This window comes from Rattus norvegicus, chromosome 6, assembly GCF_036323735.1.
Source record: "Rattus norvegicus strain BN/NHsdMcwi chromosome 6, GRCr8, whole genome shotgun sequence".
NCBI classification, from domain to species: domain Eukaryota; kingdom Metazoa; phylum Chordata; class Mammalia; order Rodentia; family Muridae; genus Rattus; species Rattus norvegicus.
Genome location: NC_086024.1, coordinates 21871982 through 21892393, shown reverse-complemented (window position 1 = coordinate 21892393; position 20412 = coordinate 21871982). Strand labels below are relative to the sequence as shown.

The window sequence follows — 20412 nt, the reverse complement described above, 5'->3', positions numbered from 1 at the left end:
AAAACGAGCATCTTTCCACAGCTATGAAGCCAGGTTAGGTTCCTCTGTGGGGCGTGGTTAAAGTTGGGGGCGTGGCGCTGCGACCTTGCGCGTGCGCCGTCCGGTTGCCAAGGCCTCAGGTAAGGACAAAGCTGTGTGCCCCGTGTCCTTCATTCCCCAGTGTTGGGCGCGTGGGGTCTGTGACATTCTTGGGTCTGGGGAACACTCGAGCGAGACTCCCCCGCTGGCACAAGAGCGCGGAGCAGGCGGGAGCGTTTCCGGGTCGCCGAGCCGCGGCGCATGCTGGGACCAGGACCCCGGATAAGGCTAGGCGCTCGCTGTTGGAACCTTGCCGGGCACTAGCCCCGGGTCGCAGCACCGCCCTGCCGGTCGACTTTCCTTCCTCGGGTCAACACTGGAGGACACACAGGGTTGCTTCACCTGCGCTGGAGCCCCAGCCGCTCCTGTGCATGAAGGCCCGGTGGTCTTTGGTCTCCCTGGGCCATCTTGTCTGAACAGTGTGTCCCTGGTGACAATCGGGCTTTATTTTTAAGTAGACCAGCCCCGAAGCGCAGGACCTTGGAATATAACATGTCCATCTGTTTTTAAGCAAGTAAATGTTTTATTAATAGCGTTATTTGGACTGTTCGAAGAGAGCATCACTCTCTTCCGATCAAAAAAAGATTTTGCTCAGATTCCTTAAGTTATGGCACAGGCAGGTGTGCCGTGTCCTTGCCCCGAATCCTTAAAAAAACGTCCTTGGGAACGCAGAACTGAGCGGGACTGTCAGTGATGTTGCAGAGTACTGGGAAATCGAGGAAGACAGCTCTTTCCCTCCTGCCTCATCCCCAATTATATGTACGTTTTTTATTTGCTTCGTTTCAAAAAATGAGAATACTACCGTGTTTTGGTCCCTGAATAATTCCCATTATTAAAGTGAAACAGGAACGTTGGAGGAGGGACACATGGTAACATAGTACAGGGCGAATCCTGACAGTGTCTAATTATTTTCATGCTTAGACACCATGAAAGGGAAGTAAAGGCAGGGGAAAGGACTGGCTGACCACGAACATTATACAACAGCCTCAGCATCGAGGACGGAGAAAATATCAGTGGGAAGATATCAGAATATTAGATAAAAAGACGAGTAGTTCTTTTCTTGATCTGAGGTTATAGGGAAGCAAGAGTTGTAAAGCACGGGCTACCTTTTGTATATCTAGCAAGTCAAAGATCTTATTTGCTGTATAACCTTTCTTCAAAGACACCTTTTGACTGTTGGAAACTGGAAACTGAACCTACTATTCATGCTAATAAGCTTGTGTGAGCCAACAGCAATACCCCTTTCTTGGTTTGTTTTTGCATATGGGGAGGGAAGATTCCAATTACCTGTAGCTTTGCTATTTACTGGGTCAACTCCTTCATGGGCCAGGGCTTTGTATAAAAACTGTCGGGAATGACTTCAATGGGGAAGTTTACTGCAGTGCCACCCTAGGCTTGCGGAGTGAGAATCTTGGGAATGGGAAGTGGTCTGAAGGCTTAGGAATGCCTTGGGGATGGTGCATTAAGTGTTCCAACACTCAGGGATTTGTCTAGGGGACAAGACTGAGTTAATTTATTGTCTGGTTTCACATCTGACTAGAAAGGGCATGACCGGGGTACAACTTAACAAAATAACCTTCCTCTTGCAGGGAAGTTTCCAAAACGGGCTTCAACTGCTGTTCCTAGTATTAGATTGTATTATAATTCCTGTCAGCTAAAAAGCTTTTCTAACCTACTTACCCATTCTGTATCAGACACTAAAAACCCTTAGTTCTTCCAGTTTGGCTTTGTAAGAAGGCCTATGCCTTCTCAGAATTTCTGTGATTTATCACATTCCTTAGGCATGGAGATTGGAAACTGAATGTTACATATTACTTTTGAGTTTCATACAAGCATTGAGACTGGGAATGAAGTTTTTCTTTATAGTGTGGCAGCAGAAACTTGAACATGGGCATTCATGTTGTTAAATTTAGGATGGCTCGGACCATGGAACCCCTGGCAAAGAAGATCTTTAAAGGAGTTTTAGCTGCTGAGCTCGTGGGCGTTTTTGGAGCTTATTTTTTGTTTAAAAAGATGAACTCGAGCCAAGGTAAACCGTTCAGCAGTTGTTTTCTAGCAGGGGATGCACTAAATGTTGGTGGCATTTCTGGGCAAAACGTTTCTTGAGATTGAAGGTATGACGGTTTATGGGCAGGAGGGGAGCGAGCTGTACAATAGGTGACTCGCATTTGACTTGCAGACTAGGAGTGTGCAGGTTTTACCTGGGGAGGGTAGAACAAGCGTCCCTATTCTGGCTCAGAACTGAAGGGAATGGATGGGGGGCAGTTTGGCCTGCCTGTCATACTTGTAGAAAAAGCTAATACCACGTGGGTGGTGATGGTGCACACCTTTCCCAGCACTTGGGAGGCAGAGGCAGGTGGATCTATGTGAGTTCAAGGCCATTCTGGTCTATAGTGAGTTCCAGGACAGCTAGGGCTACTAAGAAATCCTGCTATGAAAAACAAAACAACAAAAATAAAGGCTATATTTTAAGATGAATAAAATTTATATACTATCCTATAAGATTACTTCTTGGATTAGTAGTTGGACCTTAGTACAAAATGCTAATAGACACTAATATATTATTAAATTGTGGTTTAATATGTTAATACAGTGTTTTTTTTTTTTTTTTTTTAAATATCAGATTTCAGGCAAACAATGAGCAAGACATTTCCCTTCATTTTGGAAGGTATGTTTTTTCTCAAGTAAAAATTCAAGTGTAAAATAACCTATAAACTCTGTGGTACTTTACAACTTTAGAGCAAGTGACATTATTTTGTTATTATTTTCTGACACTAGTTGCCTCCTGGGACCACATAGTAGGGACTCACACCTAATTACTTAGATGAGAACAGTTAGCTCTTGTTTTAATCCTCATTACCTTTTTTATTAATTAACTTTCAGACTTTACAAATACCCCACAAAAGTTATTATTTACCCCACCCTGCAAACTGGAGTTTTAATTCTCTCAGTGGTTAAGAACAGATTCCAGAGTGAGACCTAAGATGGGGATGGGCACAAACCAGTTACTGCTGTAAAAGGCTGTGTTCTCAGAGATGCTGCTTTCTCTGGGGAAGAGCCAGTGCCTACCTGGACAGTTAAGAGTTGACCACAATGACGTCATGTACCTAACTTAAGCATGGCACCCGGTGCCTCAACAAGCAGCTCCCAGTGGTCAGGAGAGTGGTTACAGCTCGAGCAGGGAAGGAGCCCTGCTGTCCCTTTCATTGTTATGAAGTAATATGGAAGAATTTTTTCAGTATAAGTTTAACTTTATCATAATTGTATAAATGACAGCACCTTGTTTCCACAGTTTATTACAAATCCATTGAACAGTCTGGAATGTATGGGGTTAGAGAAAAAGATCAGCAAAAATGGTTGGATAGCAAAAATTAAGGGTAAGTATGATCTTAACTTATTATTCACTCTGACGCTGTCACTTCCTTTGTCTTTTGGGTTTCTGAGGGGCTTTCTTTTTCCTGAAATTCTTCTTTTTCTTGATGATACTTTTCACATCTCTGTTGTGGAGCCAATCATCACGCTCAGCTTCCCACTTGAGCTGTTTGAAACCTTTGAGGGGAGAAGACAGATGAGTCTGGGCCCTGTGACCCCCAAAAGCTCCCAGACTATAACTGCATTCAGGCCAGGAGGCCTGCGATTTCCCACCCTCTGTGTATCTCCACCATTTGTTGCCCTCCTCTACTGTCTAGGTGAGGATTTTATAAATGAAAATACAGAAGGATTTATACTGGAAAATTGTTCTTTTCTGTTTTTTGAAAGAATAGAAACTAGTGATTATAATAACATCAGGAATAATTACAAAGTCTTCAAGCCTGTAGGAGTAAACCTTTAGCCAAGTCTAAACAAAATAGAAATCTTGAATCTCCAAGAAAAAACATGTTTGGGTTGGTAGTTTGTGTGTCTGGTTTATGCCTTGCTATGTGACAGGCAAACTTTCTGCCACTTAAGGACATCTTCAGGGAAGTCCCATTTAAAAACTTGAATGGCACAAGGTGACCTGGTAGTGCACAGTTGTAATCTTACTGCTCAAGAAGATGGATGCTCAAGAGCCCAAGGTCAGCCTGGGCTACAGAAGACCCTGCTGTAGGAACAACCAAGTCAGTTACTCACTTGCATTGTCTTTGTTAGCCATGGCGTTCATGCCAGTCGTATCAAACTTGGAGCCCATATTTTCATCCAACAGATGACCAAACTTGAAAAACAGAAAGGAAGGGAGGCGGGGAAGGCTATTAGAACCTTGAAAAGAATGTAAATAGCTATCCTCTTAAGTCAGGATGTTAGCCTCACCTCTTCAGCAGAGACAAACAGGCTGGAGTCATTGAAACTTTTCTTCTTTTTCTTTTGTCCTTAAGAAAAAAATGTGTAGGTTACTCAAATGTGCACTGATTTTCCAGATCTGGTCCCCGACTAATGTTTATCTCTACAAGAAACCAACGGTATCACTCAGGATTACAATCCCACAGCTGACATGGATGGAGTTTCTACTGTGTGAAACAAAATATAAATTGTAATTCAGATCTTATTCTTTGGCCTTGAAAAAGCTGACTGAAGAATGTTTACTGTATTATCAATAAACTTTTATTTATACTACTAAAATAAAATGTATTAAAAACTCTCCTATAGTTTTGAATCTGTAGACATTTTAAGAAAGTTAAAGTGGTAAGATAGATAGGGCTCACATGTAATTGAACTCTTGAAACATGACTGAAAAGATCATCTAGAGACACTTCAGTGTGAGAGGTGGGGCTTGGGAACTCTCCACATTTACGAACTCTTGTTATAATTCTCAGTGTGCCTTTCTTGGCTGGGAGATGGTTTAATCAGTATACTTGTATCACAAGTGTGACGGTCAGAGTTCAGATCTATGGCAGCCATGTAAAAACCTGGATGGGAGTGATGTGACGTCAGTGAGGAAATAGGAGGCAGAGGCAGGCGCATGTCTAGAGCCTCATGGGACAGTTAACCCAGCCTCAGTGCTGACGTCCTAAACCTAAGAGAGACCCTTGTCTGAGACAAATGGTAGAAGGTGCCTGAGGACTGATCTTTAAGAAGATTTTCTAAACGATATCAAACCAGCTCTGAAAGCACTTTTCCCCAATAGTAATTAATATGCAGGTCATATGGTGGCTGCTATGGTTTGAAGAGACCACATGCATTTTCTTACCTTGAAATGACCCAGCAAAGTCAAAATCATCTTCACTCTTCCTCTTGCTTTTCTTAGTACTGGCTTTGGGGCTGGCTTCACCAAATTCTGTTTCCCAAGAAAGTTTGTTATTTTTTTTTTCCTACTTTTCTATTTTTCAGAGCTGGGGACCGAACCCAGGGCCTTGCACTTGCTAGGCAAGTGCTCTACCACTGAGCTAAATCCCCAACCCCAAGAAAGTTTGTTATTAAACCATTTTAAAACAACAAGTCTGGAAAATACTGATTTAGGCCTGGTACATCTGTTCCCATGAGTGTTCACTCCTCCAATCCAACAGAATGGGCTTGGAGGATACACGGCACTCTGGTCTCTCAGAGTCCCAGGAACATAATTTACTCAGTGACCATCAATGAGACCAACACTTCAACCTTGCATAAGAAAGAACCATCTGCTGCTGAGGCCCAGAAGCACCATGTGAAGCAGAAGGACAAGAATACAAGGACTTCGCTGTGGTGCCCTGCTCATTTATAATCCACACCCGTCATCTTTCTCACAGGGGTATATGACTCTATGAAGAGAGCTTTCAGAAATCTCGGAGAAAACTGCTTCCGTTTGTTGACAGAAGAGGCTCTAACCCAGAACCTCACACATTCTAGGAAGTGCTCTACGACTGAGCTACACTACCAGTCCTTATTAAATGATAAAAAGAGTTAAGTCATATAACCACTCAACTGCAACTGGACAGAAAAGCTGTTAACTAAAGTTATTTCAATACTGATATGTGTGTTCTTCAGATATAGATACCTAGCCTAAGAATGAGCGAGAAAGCCGTGTAATTTGTGACTTAGTTTTTTTCAATGTGTACCTGGAACATGGTCACTTTCGTCATCTGACACATCCATGAATGTTCCTCCATCTTCATCAATTTCAAAGTCTTCATCATTCATACTTCCTAGGGAGACCTCGTCGTCATCCAGGTCACCGAGCTCATCGTCACTGCTCTCCGAGTCTTCCAAGTCATCTTTAGCTCCTTTTATTTTTTTCATATTACTGGGGGTGGGGTGGGGGGTAGAGACAACACTTGTAAAGGAGGCCATGTTTTCTAAAGTGTGCTCAGGAGACTAAGCCTGAGGCATTCTAAAGGTTCCAGCCCAGTGAACGGTTTGCTCTTGGATCTCATAATTTCTAGGCTTCCTCTTCTGATGAACAATAATCTGGGAAATACCGGGAAACAGTAAAGAGAAAGTTGAGTTTTACCTGGCAAAATCCATATCATCCTTTCCAGGCGTGAAGCAGTTGTCATCTTCAAATGTGTCTGCCCGAGAACAATACAAAAAATGTAAGAGAGAGCAAGGGACTAGAGGACACACATTACACCCCAGTCAGCCGCGACACAGAACCAGGACTTCACTACAGCATAATGTTCTTATCAGGACTGCTGCTGGTTTGTCTTATACAAGCCTATGACTCAATGACATCTTTAAAATGGGGTCTGTTAATTTTAATTTCTGTCTATAGTTCTTTTCTTGAAAAAGAACCTTAGTGTTTATTTATTTTGTTTTACCAAGTATAGGATATAGCCGTAACAGCAAATAAACCCTTCCATTTTCATGTAGTTTCATTGATTACAGTTGAAAATCCCCAAGCTCCGAGGATTATAAAGAAAAAAATGATAAAGCAGCAGACATTGCTACTCATAGAATTCTGAGATTATGAAAAATAAACAGCTCTATATCATCAGAAACGGTTTCAGAAATGAAAACACTCTTCTTGCAAATAGAATTCTTACATATTATAGAGCTCAATAATTATTTTTCTAGAACAAATACGAGTAAGTTACCATAGGCTATATCTTAATCATCCACTACAATCTGCAGACCAATGATTCGTAAGTACTAAGTTCACTTATACCACTAATATTATATAGTCAATTAACAAATAATAATTTTATAAATTGAGTCAACAAAAACAAATTACCAATCATATTTTCAAATTCTTCATCATCAACATCTTCTATACTGTCTTCATCTGCATTCCGTTTCTGTTTGTCTTTAGTGACAGCAACTTTTTTGTAATACCTAAAGTAAAATGTGTATTATTTGTCTATATAACTTATGACTAAAGACTAATTACAACTCAAGTGTGTTATGGATACTGAATGGACACAAATGAGTAAAATTTGTATTCAATATAATAAGTGTTTTGAGTTAAACAAAATGGCCATAGACTCTTGAAATGTGACGCATTATACCTTTCTTTACTCTTTAGAGGGTCTTCCATGCAGCCTTGGCTGGCTCTGTACACACAAGCCCTTGTTTCTTCCTGAGTGCTGGGTTGCAGGTATGAGCCACCAAGCACTTCTAAGTGAGGTAGAAGCAGCTTGCAAGACTTTATAGTGTCTTATAAGCCATTTCCTCAAATATCTTAACATAGCATCAGAGAGGCCTCAAGGTGTGTAGAGTGTTGTCTAGCATGAACCAGGCCCTGAGTTTAATCCCACATGACAGGAAAGTAATTGCATGGTAAAAGGTTAGTTCATCCTCAACACTACTTATCTAAGTATTAGAATATGGTGGTTTTAAATGATCTAAAATCGTTAACAACTTATCAGCCCACCCAAAGTCACAGGAAAACTTAAGACTTTCCCATTGGCATCACACTCATAAAATTATTCACAGTAAAAGTTAAAAGCAATTTAAATTAAACCTAATTAACTAATCAATCAGTAACTTGATACCATATTACAAAGCACTAGAAACATCAGTAGCGGCTTTAAAGATCAATCAGACCAAATCCAACTTCACTCAATGGATCCTTCTGCTTGAAGGATCATGCTCTGAATAAATTACTCCCGAGCTACTACTATATTAAACTAACAGACTAAGAAAGAGTTACTGTTTGGGAGGTAGAGGCAGGAGGATCACAGCTGGAGGTCATCTTAGGTAATATTCAGAAGGATTAGGAGTTAGGGTTAGAATTAGCTTGATGCCCCAGAGTGGGGGAATACTAGAGTGGTGAGGGGGTAGTGGGTGGGTTAAGAAGCACCCTCTTGGATACAAGGGGAAAGGAAGATGGGATGGGAGTTTTGCAGAGGGGAGACCAGGAAGGGGGACATTTGAAATGTAAATAAATAAAATAAAAATCTAAAAAAATAATAAGATAAAAAAGCAGTATACCAAATATAAACATTTAAACAGTACCAAAGAATGCTGAACTAGGTCTCTTACCTGTAGAAGAACACTTCATCCACTGGGATCTGGCTTTCTTCTTTTGCAAGGAACTCTTTACTATTCACTGCAGAACGAAGCATTTTATTATGCCCATTCCTGTTACTCACATGCTCAAACTATATCCAACGTACTGGCAGTTCTGAAATCTTGACTTTTTTTTCTTGAAAGGGTTTTTCTGTGAAGCCCTGGCTGTGGTATGAGTCACCACTGCTGAATGGTTCTGAAATCTTGCAACAAGACAGTGTTGGGTAAGAGGCCCACAGTACAAAGCATACCTCTGAAGTGTGGACAAGCCTCAGAATCCTAAGCTCTTGGCTGTCCTCTAGAGGACACAGCCAGTAGAGCAACAGGTTCTTGTATTGCTCTCCAAATGTACTCAAGACGCAAGTTTCAAAAGAATCAAATTATTTTAAATAAGATTTATATGTACATGTGTGGGCAAAGACGTATGACTGCAGGAGTCTGCAGTAGCCACAGATGTTATATCTCCCTAGAGGTGAGGTTACAGGTGGTTGTGAGACACCCTAGATGGGTGCCAAGAACCAAACTTGGGTCTTCTCCCAGAGAAGTACTTCTAACCACTGAGCTAACCACTGAAGCCCCTCGAAGAGTTCTGCTTCTACCCACACGCCGGACTATAGCACACTCTGGCTGTCTCAGAGGAAATGTACAACAATGCTTCTAGTTTTAAAACCAAGAAGAAACCATCAACAGAACTTTCCATAATTTTACTTAATACTGAGGAAAATAAAAACAAAAAAGAATTCGAGGATATTAGCTTTTCTTCTAAAGAAATAAAACTTCTGATTTGATTTGAAGATTTGGTTTGCCTTACAGTCCCCATTACCTGAGTAATCCTGCTGACATTTCTGGATTTCTGGGAGGAAATAACTAAAACTTCTAACTGTAATGCTTGAGTAGATGAGGGTGGGATGTGGTGTGTGAAGAAATGTTCTGAATAGAGAAGCAGAACCGCGTCTGGAAGATTACATGTCCACAGGGGACATCAACTACACTGCCAATGGTGCTGCATCAAAGAGCCTGCCGTGCAGTTTGGTCAGAAGAGTTTAAGATGCTCTGAAGAGTACCAGCCGTGAAGTGAACGCGCTGGCTTCTAAGGAGCTTCGTGCTATGGGCAGGGCAGAATACAATGGGGTAGCTGCCAAGGCTGGGCAATGGCTGCCAGAGGGCCTATCATTTATTTACTGTGTTTATCACGATAAAGTAGGCCACAGAATATGGCGTGTGTTGCCCTGTGGGATGCTGTCCTTTGGAGTCTTACCAGCAAGATCCCGCACATTCTTCATAAAGTGCTTCCTTTTGGGTTGCATCACCACGCTGTCGGTATTTTCTGAAATGCAAACCATGACGGTCGGTCTAATGGGGCAGTTATACATTCATTCCCTCACTAAGTCCCAGCAAGCAAACCAGAGCGCCATTAAACAATGGAGGCCTACCTTTGCCTTTATGTAGCTTTGGATTTCGGTATACAAATCGGTCCAGGAATCTCATGAGTGTGAAATCCTGCAGTGGGTCCCCTGAATACTGAATGTGATTTCCCTGAAGGGTGGAAAGATGATGGAGGAGTTACGGATTTAGTTGAAAGAACCCATCCATCCATTCATCCATCCATCCATCCATCCATCCATCCATCCATCCATCCATCCATCCATCCATCCATCCATCCAGGAAAACCAGGAAAAACCTAAGCTGCGGTTGCATCCCGTCTGAGACACATATGAACAATATTTGTCTTGTACACCACACTAAAAAACTATACACAAACACCTATTTTATGATCTACTGGTGACTTTACAGGCAACGTACAGGAGACTGTAACCATTATAAGACTCTGACTGAAAAAGCACATCCAGGAAGCAGAGGCCACAGCATGCTTTCCAGGAGAGGCAGCCTGTGATAAGAGCCGCTGTTTACTGAGGGGCTGTACTGCCATCCATCTCAGCATGAGATTCGCACTTTGTTCTTTCTGCTGGACATTGGTCCTCAACAACAGCAGAAAAACACCAGATTCTTCACGGCAGGGCAATTTATACCATCAACTACTGAGGACCGAAAACTACAATACTTAGCCAGGTATGAAGGCACCCTGCACTTAGAGGCAGGCGGTTCTCTGTGAGTTCAAGACTAACCCAGACAAACTGAGTTCTAGGATAGCCAAGGGCTCTGTCTTAGCAAACAATACACACACACACACACACACACACACACACACACACACACACACCCCACAAAACTACCCCCCCAAAACTCTATAATATTTACACATTTTAGAGAGTATTTTATACTTACCTCAAGGATAGTCTTTGCAAAGAGGGCCACAGAAGGGTGGAAATGTTGAGATAGCTGTATAAGAAGAATGTAAGCGTCATTATTTTTAGTCAGTTTTTTTCCCCCAAAATTACAGGCTATTTGAGAAAAATCTAGAGAACTGAAACTTAAGCAACACAGAAAGAATCATTCTCAAATATTTGGTTTCCAAACCATGTGAGCACTTAAAAATCTGAAAGTTTAAGAACTTCTAGCTAAGAAGGTTGTTTTATTATTTACTTTATTAGAAGGTACAATGGGAATCTTGAATGCTTGCAGTTCCTTCACATTACTAAGTCCAGGGATGGAGACAGCTCAGCCCTTCAGACACCTGAGGCACTTGGAGGGATTCTAAGTTCAGGTCCCAGCACCCACACAGTGGCTCTGCACTGCCTGCAGCTCCAGTTCCAGGGGATCTGACGCCTTCTTCCGGCCTCTTGGAACCAGGCATACAAGTGGGCACACTTACGTACATGCAAGCAAAATGGTCATACACAGAAAATGAAAATAATAAATAGCCACCACGTATTAATACAAACAACATGGTTGTAAAAAAGAATCACATTTCAGAACACAAATTACAAAATTAAAAAGTATTAAAAAGTATTACTAATTCTAAAAGTATTAGTTAACCAACAGAATGTTGGTTCAGGTGAACAGAATGCAGTGCATTTTCAATCGTTCCCAGTGTTGTATAACATTTGAGCAAATATGAAGAGAACCTAGCCTCAAACAGATCTGTGGTTAAGAAAGGAGTTAATAAGTATTTCACCAAAGTGTGGGTTTCCTTTGACACTATACCAAAGGCAAAATTAATGGCCAGGTGGAGTCAACCGCATCAAGTGGCTTTAGGCATTTGCTACTTAGAGTTAACTGGTCTATTATGAACGTGTAGACCTTCCCCACATGTGAATTAGGAACACTGTACACTGGTCATTTGAAAAACCCTGGATGAGTAGGGCAGTTCCTCCAAATGGCACAGAATTGCACTGTTAGTGTGAACACTAATTTCATCAGCCAACTTTGTAGAGAGGCACGATTGATCCTGAGGCACTGCTTGAGAATGAATTCTGTCACTCGCTACAGGTACTGTTGGGCAAATGAATCAAGAGTATGCCAGTCAGTCTATCAGCACGCAGCTCTGTGATCAGGGACAGCTGACCAAGTTCCACCTTGAGACATGCTCGACCTCCACACTTAGGTGCAGCAGGAGTGGGAATGCGCACTTTCCGTTTACACAGGGAACACAGGCATGCATCTAGGTCGACAATGAGAGCTTTACCATCCTGGTGGGTCTCCCTCCCCTTAGGTACTACAGGAACATGCAGAGAAGAATATATCGGAAGTCGGCTACAGACACAGCAGCTCTGAGTCAGTTCACCTGTCTCCTTTATATCATCAGTGCTGCGCCAGCAGGGACAGACAAAGGACACATTGGCACCACCAGGACAGTAGCTGTGGTCTTGCAGACTCAAAGGAGTGCTGTGAGAATCTGCACTCACATTTCAAGAATAACTCACAGGGGAAACTCACTGTCTTTTGATCACAGGAGGTTATCAGAAACCTAACTCCTCTTCTTCATTTACAAAATAACATAGTAAAGACTTCTATTCTCACACCACGGCAGGGCACATTAGAGAGCCACACGCAACAATCCTTGTTTGGATTTGTAAGCTAGGTGTAGTGTTTTTATTTACATGCACAGCAGTGAAAAGTCTCTGTAAAGTGGACACAGCACTGTTCTCAACATCATGTGCTTTTACATTAGCTTCATCATTTGCAAGTCAAGTTTCAATGTGTAAAACCCAGGAAAGCAAGAAGAAGCACAAACAAATGGAGGTGGTTGAGATTACTTTACCTTTCTGAGCTCCCAAAGATTTGTATGTTCAGCTCCACAGAATAAAGGATTTCTACCGAAGGGATCATATGTCTTTATCTGCTTGCCACCTAAGAACACAGTATTTGGAAATGCTTTATTCCTAGTTCAGGAAGACACTTCAAAACTATCACAACTAATGTTCTCACAGAAAAGACCTAATCTTCAAAACTGGTGGTAGTTTGGTAATCCAATACTAGATTTAAAATGCCAAGTCCTTTCAACAATTTACTTTGATGTCTGTCTACACAAACATTTTTTTTCCTGAAAAAACTTTGCAACATACTGGCCCCACCTTCCAAATGACCGATCTCTTCGGTTTTTCAAGCATCCAGAGAAAATGCTGAGAAAACAGACATTAAATAGGTAAGATGGAAATAACCTAAGGAATACGTCTGGAGTATTTTAGAGCTGTGCAGTTCCAAATCCTTACTGTTAAGCTGTATTTGGGAAGATTTTTTCTTGGAACAGATTTATATGTTTGCTGAAACCCCAAAATAAAAGAGACTTACTTTCCGTTTTTACTTTTTCTTGTTAAGTATATGCGTGTGCAAGTGCCACAAGGCTGCCGTGTGGAGATCAGAAGACAGTATTTAGGAGCCAGGTCTCTGTCCAGTTCAAGATCTGGGACCCAGAGACTGAACTCGGGCCCTGAGGCTCAGGGGCGAGTCCTTTCCCTTTCCTGGACGACTGTCTCACGGCCAGCAAGGCTGGTAAGTCCACTGTCAACGGTGTAGCCCTAGCACAAGCTTGCCGCCTCCTGAAGGACAAGAGTTTGTGCTTCACACAGATAAATCCTTTTAAGAGCCTCCCTCTGACACCAGCGCTCTCTTTAACATGTCCAAATGTGTTGGGGATTTAGCTCAGTGGTAGAGCACTTGCCTAGCAAGCGCAAGGCCCTGGGTTCGGTCCCCAGCTCCGGGGGAAAAAAAAAAAACATGTCCAAATGTACACTCAAGGCTGAGCTACCATGGTCCTAAGAGAATGGGTCTGTACTGCCTTCCTCACTCCAAGGCTGGCCTTCTTTTTTCCTTGTGGTCTCTGATAAAGACCACATTTATAAACTTTCTTTTGGCTCTAATATTCTATTAACTGACTTATTTTCTTCTGATATGTGTGTGTGTGCCTGTATAGTCACTTAGGGCTTCTATTTCTGAGGGTCTGTCTTATCTATCTTAAAAACTTGCTGTAAGGGGCTGGAGCGATGGCTCAGTAGTTAAGCACTGGCTGCAGTTCTAGAGGACCTGGGTTCGACTCCTATCACCAACATGGTGCTCACCACTGTCTAACTCCAGTTCCATGGCATCCAATGCTCTCTTATGGCCTCCTGGACACTAGGCACTCACATGGCACATAGGCATATGTACAGGCTAAACACACATATACATAAGTAAACAATTAATAAAAGATCTTTAAGAAACAGCAAAGGATGGATATGACAGCCACACAAAAAACAAGAGGGGCCATAAAGCTGTGGTCAAGCACAGTTCCATTAAACTTTATGGAAGCCACACTCGAGTGCCTTCCGTGCTTTGACTAACGTGGCTCACCGAGGCTTAAACTCCTATTTAGACTGGACATAAGTGATTCACCGAACATCTAGCATTTCATTGTTTTCCACCGAATTCCCACAGCTCTGAAGGCATCTGCTTGATTTCCAAGATATTTCAAGTGTGTAATTCTGCTAATGAAGATTACCTGTGATTCCCTACCATTGAAATTTCACTTCATGGTAGCAAATGAAGTTCAATACTCGCTCAGCCACACACAGGCCCTGGGCTCCACCTCCAGCACTCACACTCCCGTGAATGCACGCACACACACATATACTTGCACGCGCACGTGGCACACCATACTCACAGGACTGTGAAGATAACAGAGGAAACGAATTCTTCGTTTAAAAGTTCAAGGGAACAAGCCAAAGGACTTCACCTTTCAAATTGTCAAAGTGCACCCAGGAAGCAGCCTTCGGCTTCTCGGTTTCTGTGCTGCTCTCAGGCTCAGCCTCCTTCGCCTCCACTTCCTCCACCGCATCTGTTGCTGTTTCTCTGTCTGCATCGGTAAACTTTTCATCGTCACTGTCATCTCCCACGTCAACGAAGTTTTCTTCATCAGATTCCTAAGGACATGGATCAATGGCTGTTAATCAATGGGAACAGCAATGACGTCTGTACTCATTATGTGATGCGGAGTTTCAAAGACTCACTGCAACTCTGGTAAAAGGTGAAGAAACACCAGTCAAGTAAAACTCTAGTCATGACTGCCACTCAGGTGAAACAGAAGACTGCATTCTCTTCCTAAACAGGAGAGATTTTAGAACCGAATCCTCAAACATCTGTCATGTTATAAACAACGAAGACTGGTGCTATCGGTATTTATTTCCTCTTCATAATGGAGGAATCAGACAGGTCTACTCAGTCTATAATCACCGAGGACTACCTCATATGACTGCAGTTTCTACTGGAGGGCAGTTTCTCATGTAATAGACAGAGGGGTCAAGCAACCTGCCCATGGATTTGGTCGTCCGCCTGGCAGTGAAGCCGAGCCCCTGAACTTACACTGTAATGCTCCAGGGAAACCTCGTCACCGTCAGTGAAGCCAAGAAAACCACACCCACAAAAGCACCCGCCCAATACCCCAGCACCCACTAGGGTCGAGCAGCAGTAAAGAACACACCGGATGATCATCTAGCTGGCTTCTTAAATCTGGTTTTGCTTTAAGAATCTCAGACACAAGATATAAGGCTCCACAAATGAATGGTGGCATCTGTGTGCAGGTAACCTGAAGTAACCTCTTCACAAAAGCCTTCACCCGGCGTAGCATGATGTCAGCTTTCAAAGATTTGTAGATCAGGTTAAGAAACATCGCTTGCTTGGAACATGTCGTCAACCCCGGATCTAACATCTTTCTGTAAATGAAGTCAAGGTCAAATGTCCATTCATAAAGTCATCTTTACATCCAGTAGTCACATTTAAAGACTCTACAACCAATACAAAAACCTCGTATTAGGGTCACATTTTCTGCATATGTTAGAATAAGAAACTATTTCTGTCTTATCAGATAAAGTAAAAATCAATGACCCCAAGAAAAAGAACACACTGGTACAAAGGAAAGAAATCATCAGGTAAGAGCCACCTGTTTTGTGACTTTTTTCTCCTTTAATAGTTTTTTATACAGATACAGACCCCACCTGAAAGGTTACACAAAAGTCAATTAATAAAAACTGATACCCACTCAATCTGCTTTTAATCAGTTCTTAGAAGGCAGAGGCAGGCAGCTCAAGTTTGGCCAGCCTGATTTCCATAGCAAATTCAAGGGTAGCCAGGGCTACAGTGAACTGCTAACAAAACAATAAAAACTGTCACCTATGAAGCAGTAGAGGTGATGGCCCGAGTGTCTTTGCTCACTCTCCAGGTGAGCAGGGCAGCATCCCTCATATGGAGACCACAAATGAGTAGTGAAAAAGGAAACTGTGTCCTTAAAATGTGACCCAATGGACTAAGTAAGTATCCTTCATACATACCATCCCAGTCCAGAATGTTCTCTGCATGCCCACAGTCCCTAAAATAGGTTCCGTTCTTCTAATCTCTCAGTCTTATGCTCTGTGGTTTCCTATACTGAGTCTGCCTCAGTTTTCCTGCCTTTTCTCCCAAGGTTCAAAGGTATCAGATTGCTGTATTACAAGCTTCCTCCATATACTGCTTTCCTTGAGGGGTCCAATCAGGCACGGACTAAACCCCTCATTAATTATCCCAAATAAAGCTTCTTCCTATACAGCTTTCTTGGAAATTATATGTGTGTGTGTGTGTGTGTGTGTGTGTGTGTGAGTCAGAGGACACCCTAGTGTTTGTTCTGTCCCTCCATCATATGGGCACTGGGGACTGAACATAGGGGGACAGCCTTGTCAGAAGGACCTTTTATTCCCTGGGCCATCTCCCTGGTCCTAAAGCTCTGCTATGTAAGGTCCCAGTCCTGTCATTCACAAGCTGACACTTAGGAAATGCTTCCTCATGGGGATGTCAGGCCATGAGACAGATGCACATCCTGCATTTCACTAATAAAATACTTTAAGAAAAATGACGTTAATCAAGTAACCAAAGGGCTTTACTGAGAATTAAATAATTTACCCAATTTTAACATGGCAAACTACTACTTGGGATTCAAATCATTGTAAGTATGGCTTAAATCTAAACTATTAATCATTTTACATAACTATTCATCACTTTACATTTTCCTTCATAAGTTACAGATGTGCAACTGTTAAAAAAAAAACGAACACAAAAATCAAATTAAAGGCTGGGTGTGATAGGCCATGCCTTTAATCCTAGCACTCAGGAGTCAGAGACAGTTGGATCTCTATGGGTTTCAGAGCAATCAAAGCTAAACGGTGAGAGCCTGTTTCAAAAAATTAAAAAGCAAAAAGAATAGATGGGTTCCTCAGCACAGCTTGCTGACATATGTAAGACAGACCCAAAGTGCTTACACTGTAGGCAACGCCTGCCTTGGTGAGACACAGGACAGCTGTACGATTCAACAAACAAACCTTGAAGGCTGAAAAAGTACAACACAACCAAACCAAGCTAAACCCTGAAATCCGAAACTCCTAACACGCATTCTTCAGCACACTTCTAGTCAGGTGCAGCGTGGGATGTCTGTGACGGGGCCATATCTTATATACCCAGAACATGGGCAGCAGATGTAAGCATTCAAAAATGAATGAATTACTCAACAGCGGCAGGAAGAACTGGAGGGAGATTTAGAATGAGTACATTGGGGAAAGGGATTTCAATTCCTCCTCTGGTTCTAGTTCCTTACTTTCCCCCAAGACTTAAAACAAATAGAGCAAAGTGTTACCTTTTGAAACAGGAGTCAGAGTGTCATGTGCTCAAAGCTGGAGAATGCTTAGTTGTGGGGGGAGGGGGATGCTATGTATGAATACATATATAGATACATATATGTTTACCTACACACACACACACACACACACACACACACACACACACACACACCCACCCACCCCTTTTATATTTTTGGTTGTGAGCCTAGCCTTTAACGGCTGAGCCATCTCTCCAGCCCCACCCCTTTTATCTTATACTACATAGCCACACCACAGCAAGTTTTCACCACACTCATGCACTTACTTGTATAAAGCTGTGTAGTATCGGTCAGATATTGTCTGCTGAGAATTCATTACCTGGAAAAGTAGCATTAAAGCCTGCACACTAGTATTAAAATTTACAACATGCAACACTTTGAATAAAGTGTCCACCTGCTCCCTCACTCTGTCGTCACCTATCTGGGAGTAAGGGTACGCTCTGTTCACGCCTGTTAAAATGGCACTGAGCATTTTTGATTCAATGTCTTTTTTCTTGATACAAGTCCGAAAGAAACAAAAATAAAGAGTTATTAATTTGTTAGCCAGCTCACTTTCTTCATGGGAGAGGACCATTTGGTTTAAAAAGCAAATTGCATAATACTGAGCTTTGGGGCTGATATTTGAGCGAAAGAGTAGCCGTTCTAGTTCTCCACACACGACTCCCTTCATATTGGGATGCTTCCGCAGCAACACTTCTAGCAGATGGGAAGCTTTGGTGGCGATTCTGTTCTGAGGGTCTCCCAGCTTATTTATCACCTGCACAAGAAGAGCCTTTTCCTCCTCGGGTTTATCACAGAGAAGCTCATGGGCCGCTACCAGGGCTCGGGTTTTGGTGGTTACCAGGGAATCGTGACTTAAAGTCTCGAGGACCTGAACAAATTCTGCTACCAAGTGCTTCAGTTGGTGCTCGTAATACCACAGGATCAGTCTTCTATCTCTTGAGTCCTTGTTGCCACTGGACAGCTCTTCCAGTTTGTGAAGGGGGCGCTGGCTGAAGAGCCGGAGCTTCCGACTGTCCGGAAGAAGGTCGGTGATGAGCAGCTCCTTGAACGTATCCAAAGCCATGAGGCACTGCTGCTTGCTGCCCTTCTTTCTAACAAGGCTCAAGAGGGTTTCTACAAACTGGAGTGTGTGAACAGCGTCATCCTGGATCAGAAGGATCATGGCTGCCATCCTGTCGGCTAGCGTCCCCGATGACACGATTGCCTTCATCCAGGTGGAGGAGCCTCCCTTTTGATTGCTTGTCTTATTCTTGAATAAGCCGACTTCCTGCTCGTACAGCTTCTCGGCCAGGGCTTTGTACTTGGACACTACATCCCAAGGCTGTGGTTCCAAGGAAAACTCACCGCTGTATTCCATGTCGTACCACTTGCCCCCAGGCTTGAGTAACAGCGCCTGTCTCTCTAGAAATTCGAATGCATCGGGCTGTTTATCCCTCTTCGCTTTGAAGACGGTACTGCTCTCGGGATGCTGCTCTGGTACGCTTTTATTTTTCTTTTTTCCTTCTGCTGCTTTCTGTTTCTTATTCTCTACCTTCGGTAGTTTTGCTTCTTTTTTGCTGGTGTTTTCTTTTTTCTCTGGTTCATCCTCTTCAATCAGAGACTTCGAGTATTTGGCCAAATTCAGATTCTGAATAAATGCCTCCAATTCACCTTGTTGGAGGTCGTCGATGGTTCCCTTTTTGCCTCCATCTACTACTTCTTCATTTTCATCCAAAGTAGCCAGCATAAGGTAATCTTGCTGCAGAAACACATTAAGAAAAAAAAAGCCATATTACAAACCAAGAACTTCACCTTTAACAACCATCACATGGGGGTTGGGGATTTAGCTCAGTGGTAGAGCGCTTGCCTAGCAAGCGCAAGGCTCTGGGTTCGGTCCCCAGCTCCGAAAAAAAAAAAGGAAAAACCAAAACAAAACAAAAAAAACAACAACCATCACATGCGAATTACTACACTATTACCTGGCAAAATCAGAGATATCCAACAGGAAAATGCGCAAAAGCTATGTACATCATAGGGAAAAGGATTTTGAAGAACCTTCTTCAAGATATGTAATGCGTCAGGTGAGCAAGGTTAAAGGTTTATGAGTGGGCAGGGGTATGGCTCAGTGGGTCAAGTCCATGCCAAGCAAGGCTGGCGACTGAGGTTCGATCCTCGGAACTCACATAAAGGAGAGAATCGATTCCAAAGTTGTCCTCTGACTTCCACACGAGTATGTAACAACAAACACACAGTACTCCTTCCAATAACATAAAATACGTTATGAGACAGTGCAGGGAGGAAAAGGAACTTTCATAAAAGGCTAATGTAAACTAGCATGTCCTTTTAGCGACTTCAATCCAACCTATAAGGCATTTTTTTAACCAAGCAGATTTAGATTACGCATACACTAATGTTCAAAACCCATGTCCACGTGGTTAGAATTAGTTCGCCTACATTTTAACGAAGTCAGGAGTTAAAACACAGTTACACAGGAGAAAACATGCAATCCGAATTGTTTCTTTTTACACTGAGGAACGGTAAAAGTAAAAGTGGGAAGCACTTAGAACAAATCGGAGGCTGGGCTGCGGGTCCCACACTCCCGGCAGCCGTGCGCATCCCCTTTCCCCGAGCCTGAAGCGGTTACCTTCGTGCCTCCGAGGCGTAACACCTCCTCCAGAGAGAAGCCATTCTTGGCCTCATCGCTATCCTCCTCGTCTTCCTCGTCTGGATCTTCTGTCACCTCTTTGGGACGCCAGGGATTCTTGGCAAGGAACTCTAAAGGTTCCTGGTCCGCCGACATTGTAGGCTGGACACGCGAGCGCAGCCCTTAGCTCACTTCCGCTTTCCGGTGACGCACTTCCTATTTAGTGAGCACAGTAGGAAATACCCTTCAACTCCGC

The 20412-nt window shown here is 42.8% G+C and overlaps 2 protein-coding genes across 10 annotated transcripts; one reads left to right on the top strand and one right to left on the bottom strand.

Annotated features, from left to right (window-relative positions):
- The first annotated feature begins 95 nt into the window (after window positions 1-95).
- Cebpzos (CEBPZ opposite strand) lies at window positions 96-4693 on the top strand. Of its 8 annotated transcripts, none has more exons than NM_001398646.1 (5): window positions 96-119; window positions 1992-2107; window positions 2702-2746; window positions 3371-3455; window positions 4473-4693. In NM_001398646.1, exons 2-4 carry the CDS (start codon window positions 1993-1995, stop codon window positions 3451-3453), a joined length of 243 nt encoding a protein of 80 aa, NP_001385575.1. In that variant the 5' UTR covers window positions 96-119; window position 1992; the 3' UTR covers window positions 3454-3455; window positions 4473-4693. The 8 variants fall into 8 exon arrangements, with proteins under 8 accessions (NP_001385575.1, NP_001385574.1, XP_063117465.1 ...); NM_001398645.1 differs by having other exon boundaries at window positions 4431-4693; XM_017594391.2 differs by lacking the exon at window positions 96-119 and adding an exon at window positions 216-837 and having other exon boundaries at window positions 4431-4693.
- Cebpz (CCAAT/enhancer binding protein zeta) lies at window positions 2639-20323 on the bottom strand. 2 transcript variants are annotated; one of them, NM_001108701.1, is given in 16 exon segments: window positions 2639-3627; window positions 4189-4270; window positions 4366-4424; window positions 5243-5329; window positions 6087-6271; window positions 6479-6536; window positions 7199-7299; window positions 8449-8515; window positions 9734-9802; window positions 9909-10011; window positions 10762-10815; window positions 12638-12726; window positions 14588-14774; window positions 15332-15563; window positions 17797-19271; window positions 20157-20323. In NM_001108701.1, coding segments are annotated over 16 exon segments (3138 nt in total). In that variant the 5' UTR covers window positions 20313-20323; the 3' UTR covers window positions 2639-3493.
- Window positions 20324-20412: the final 89 nt, after the last annotated feature.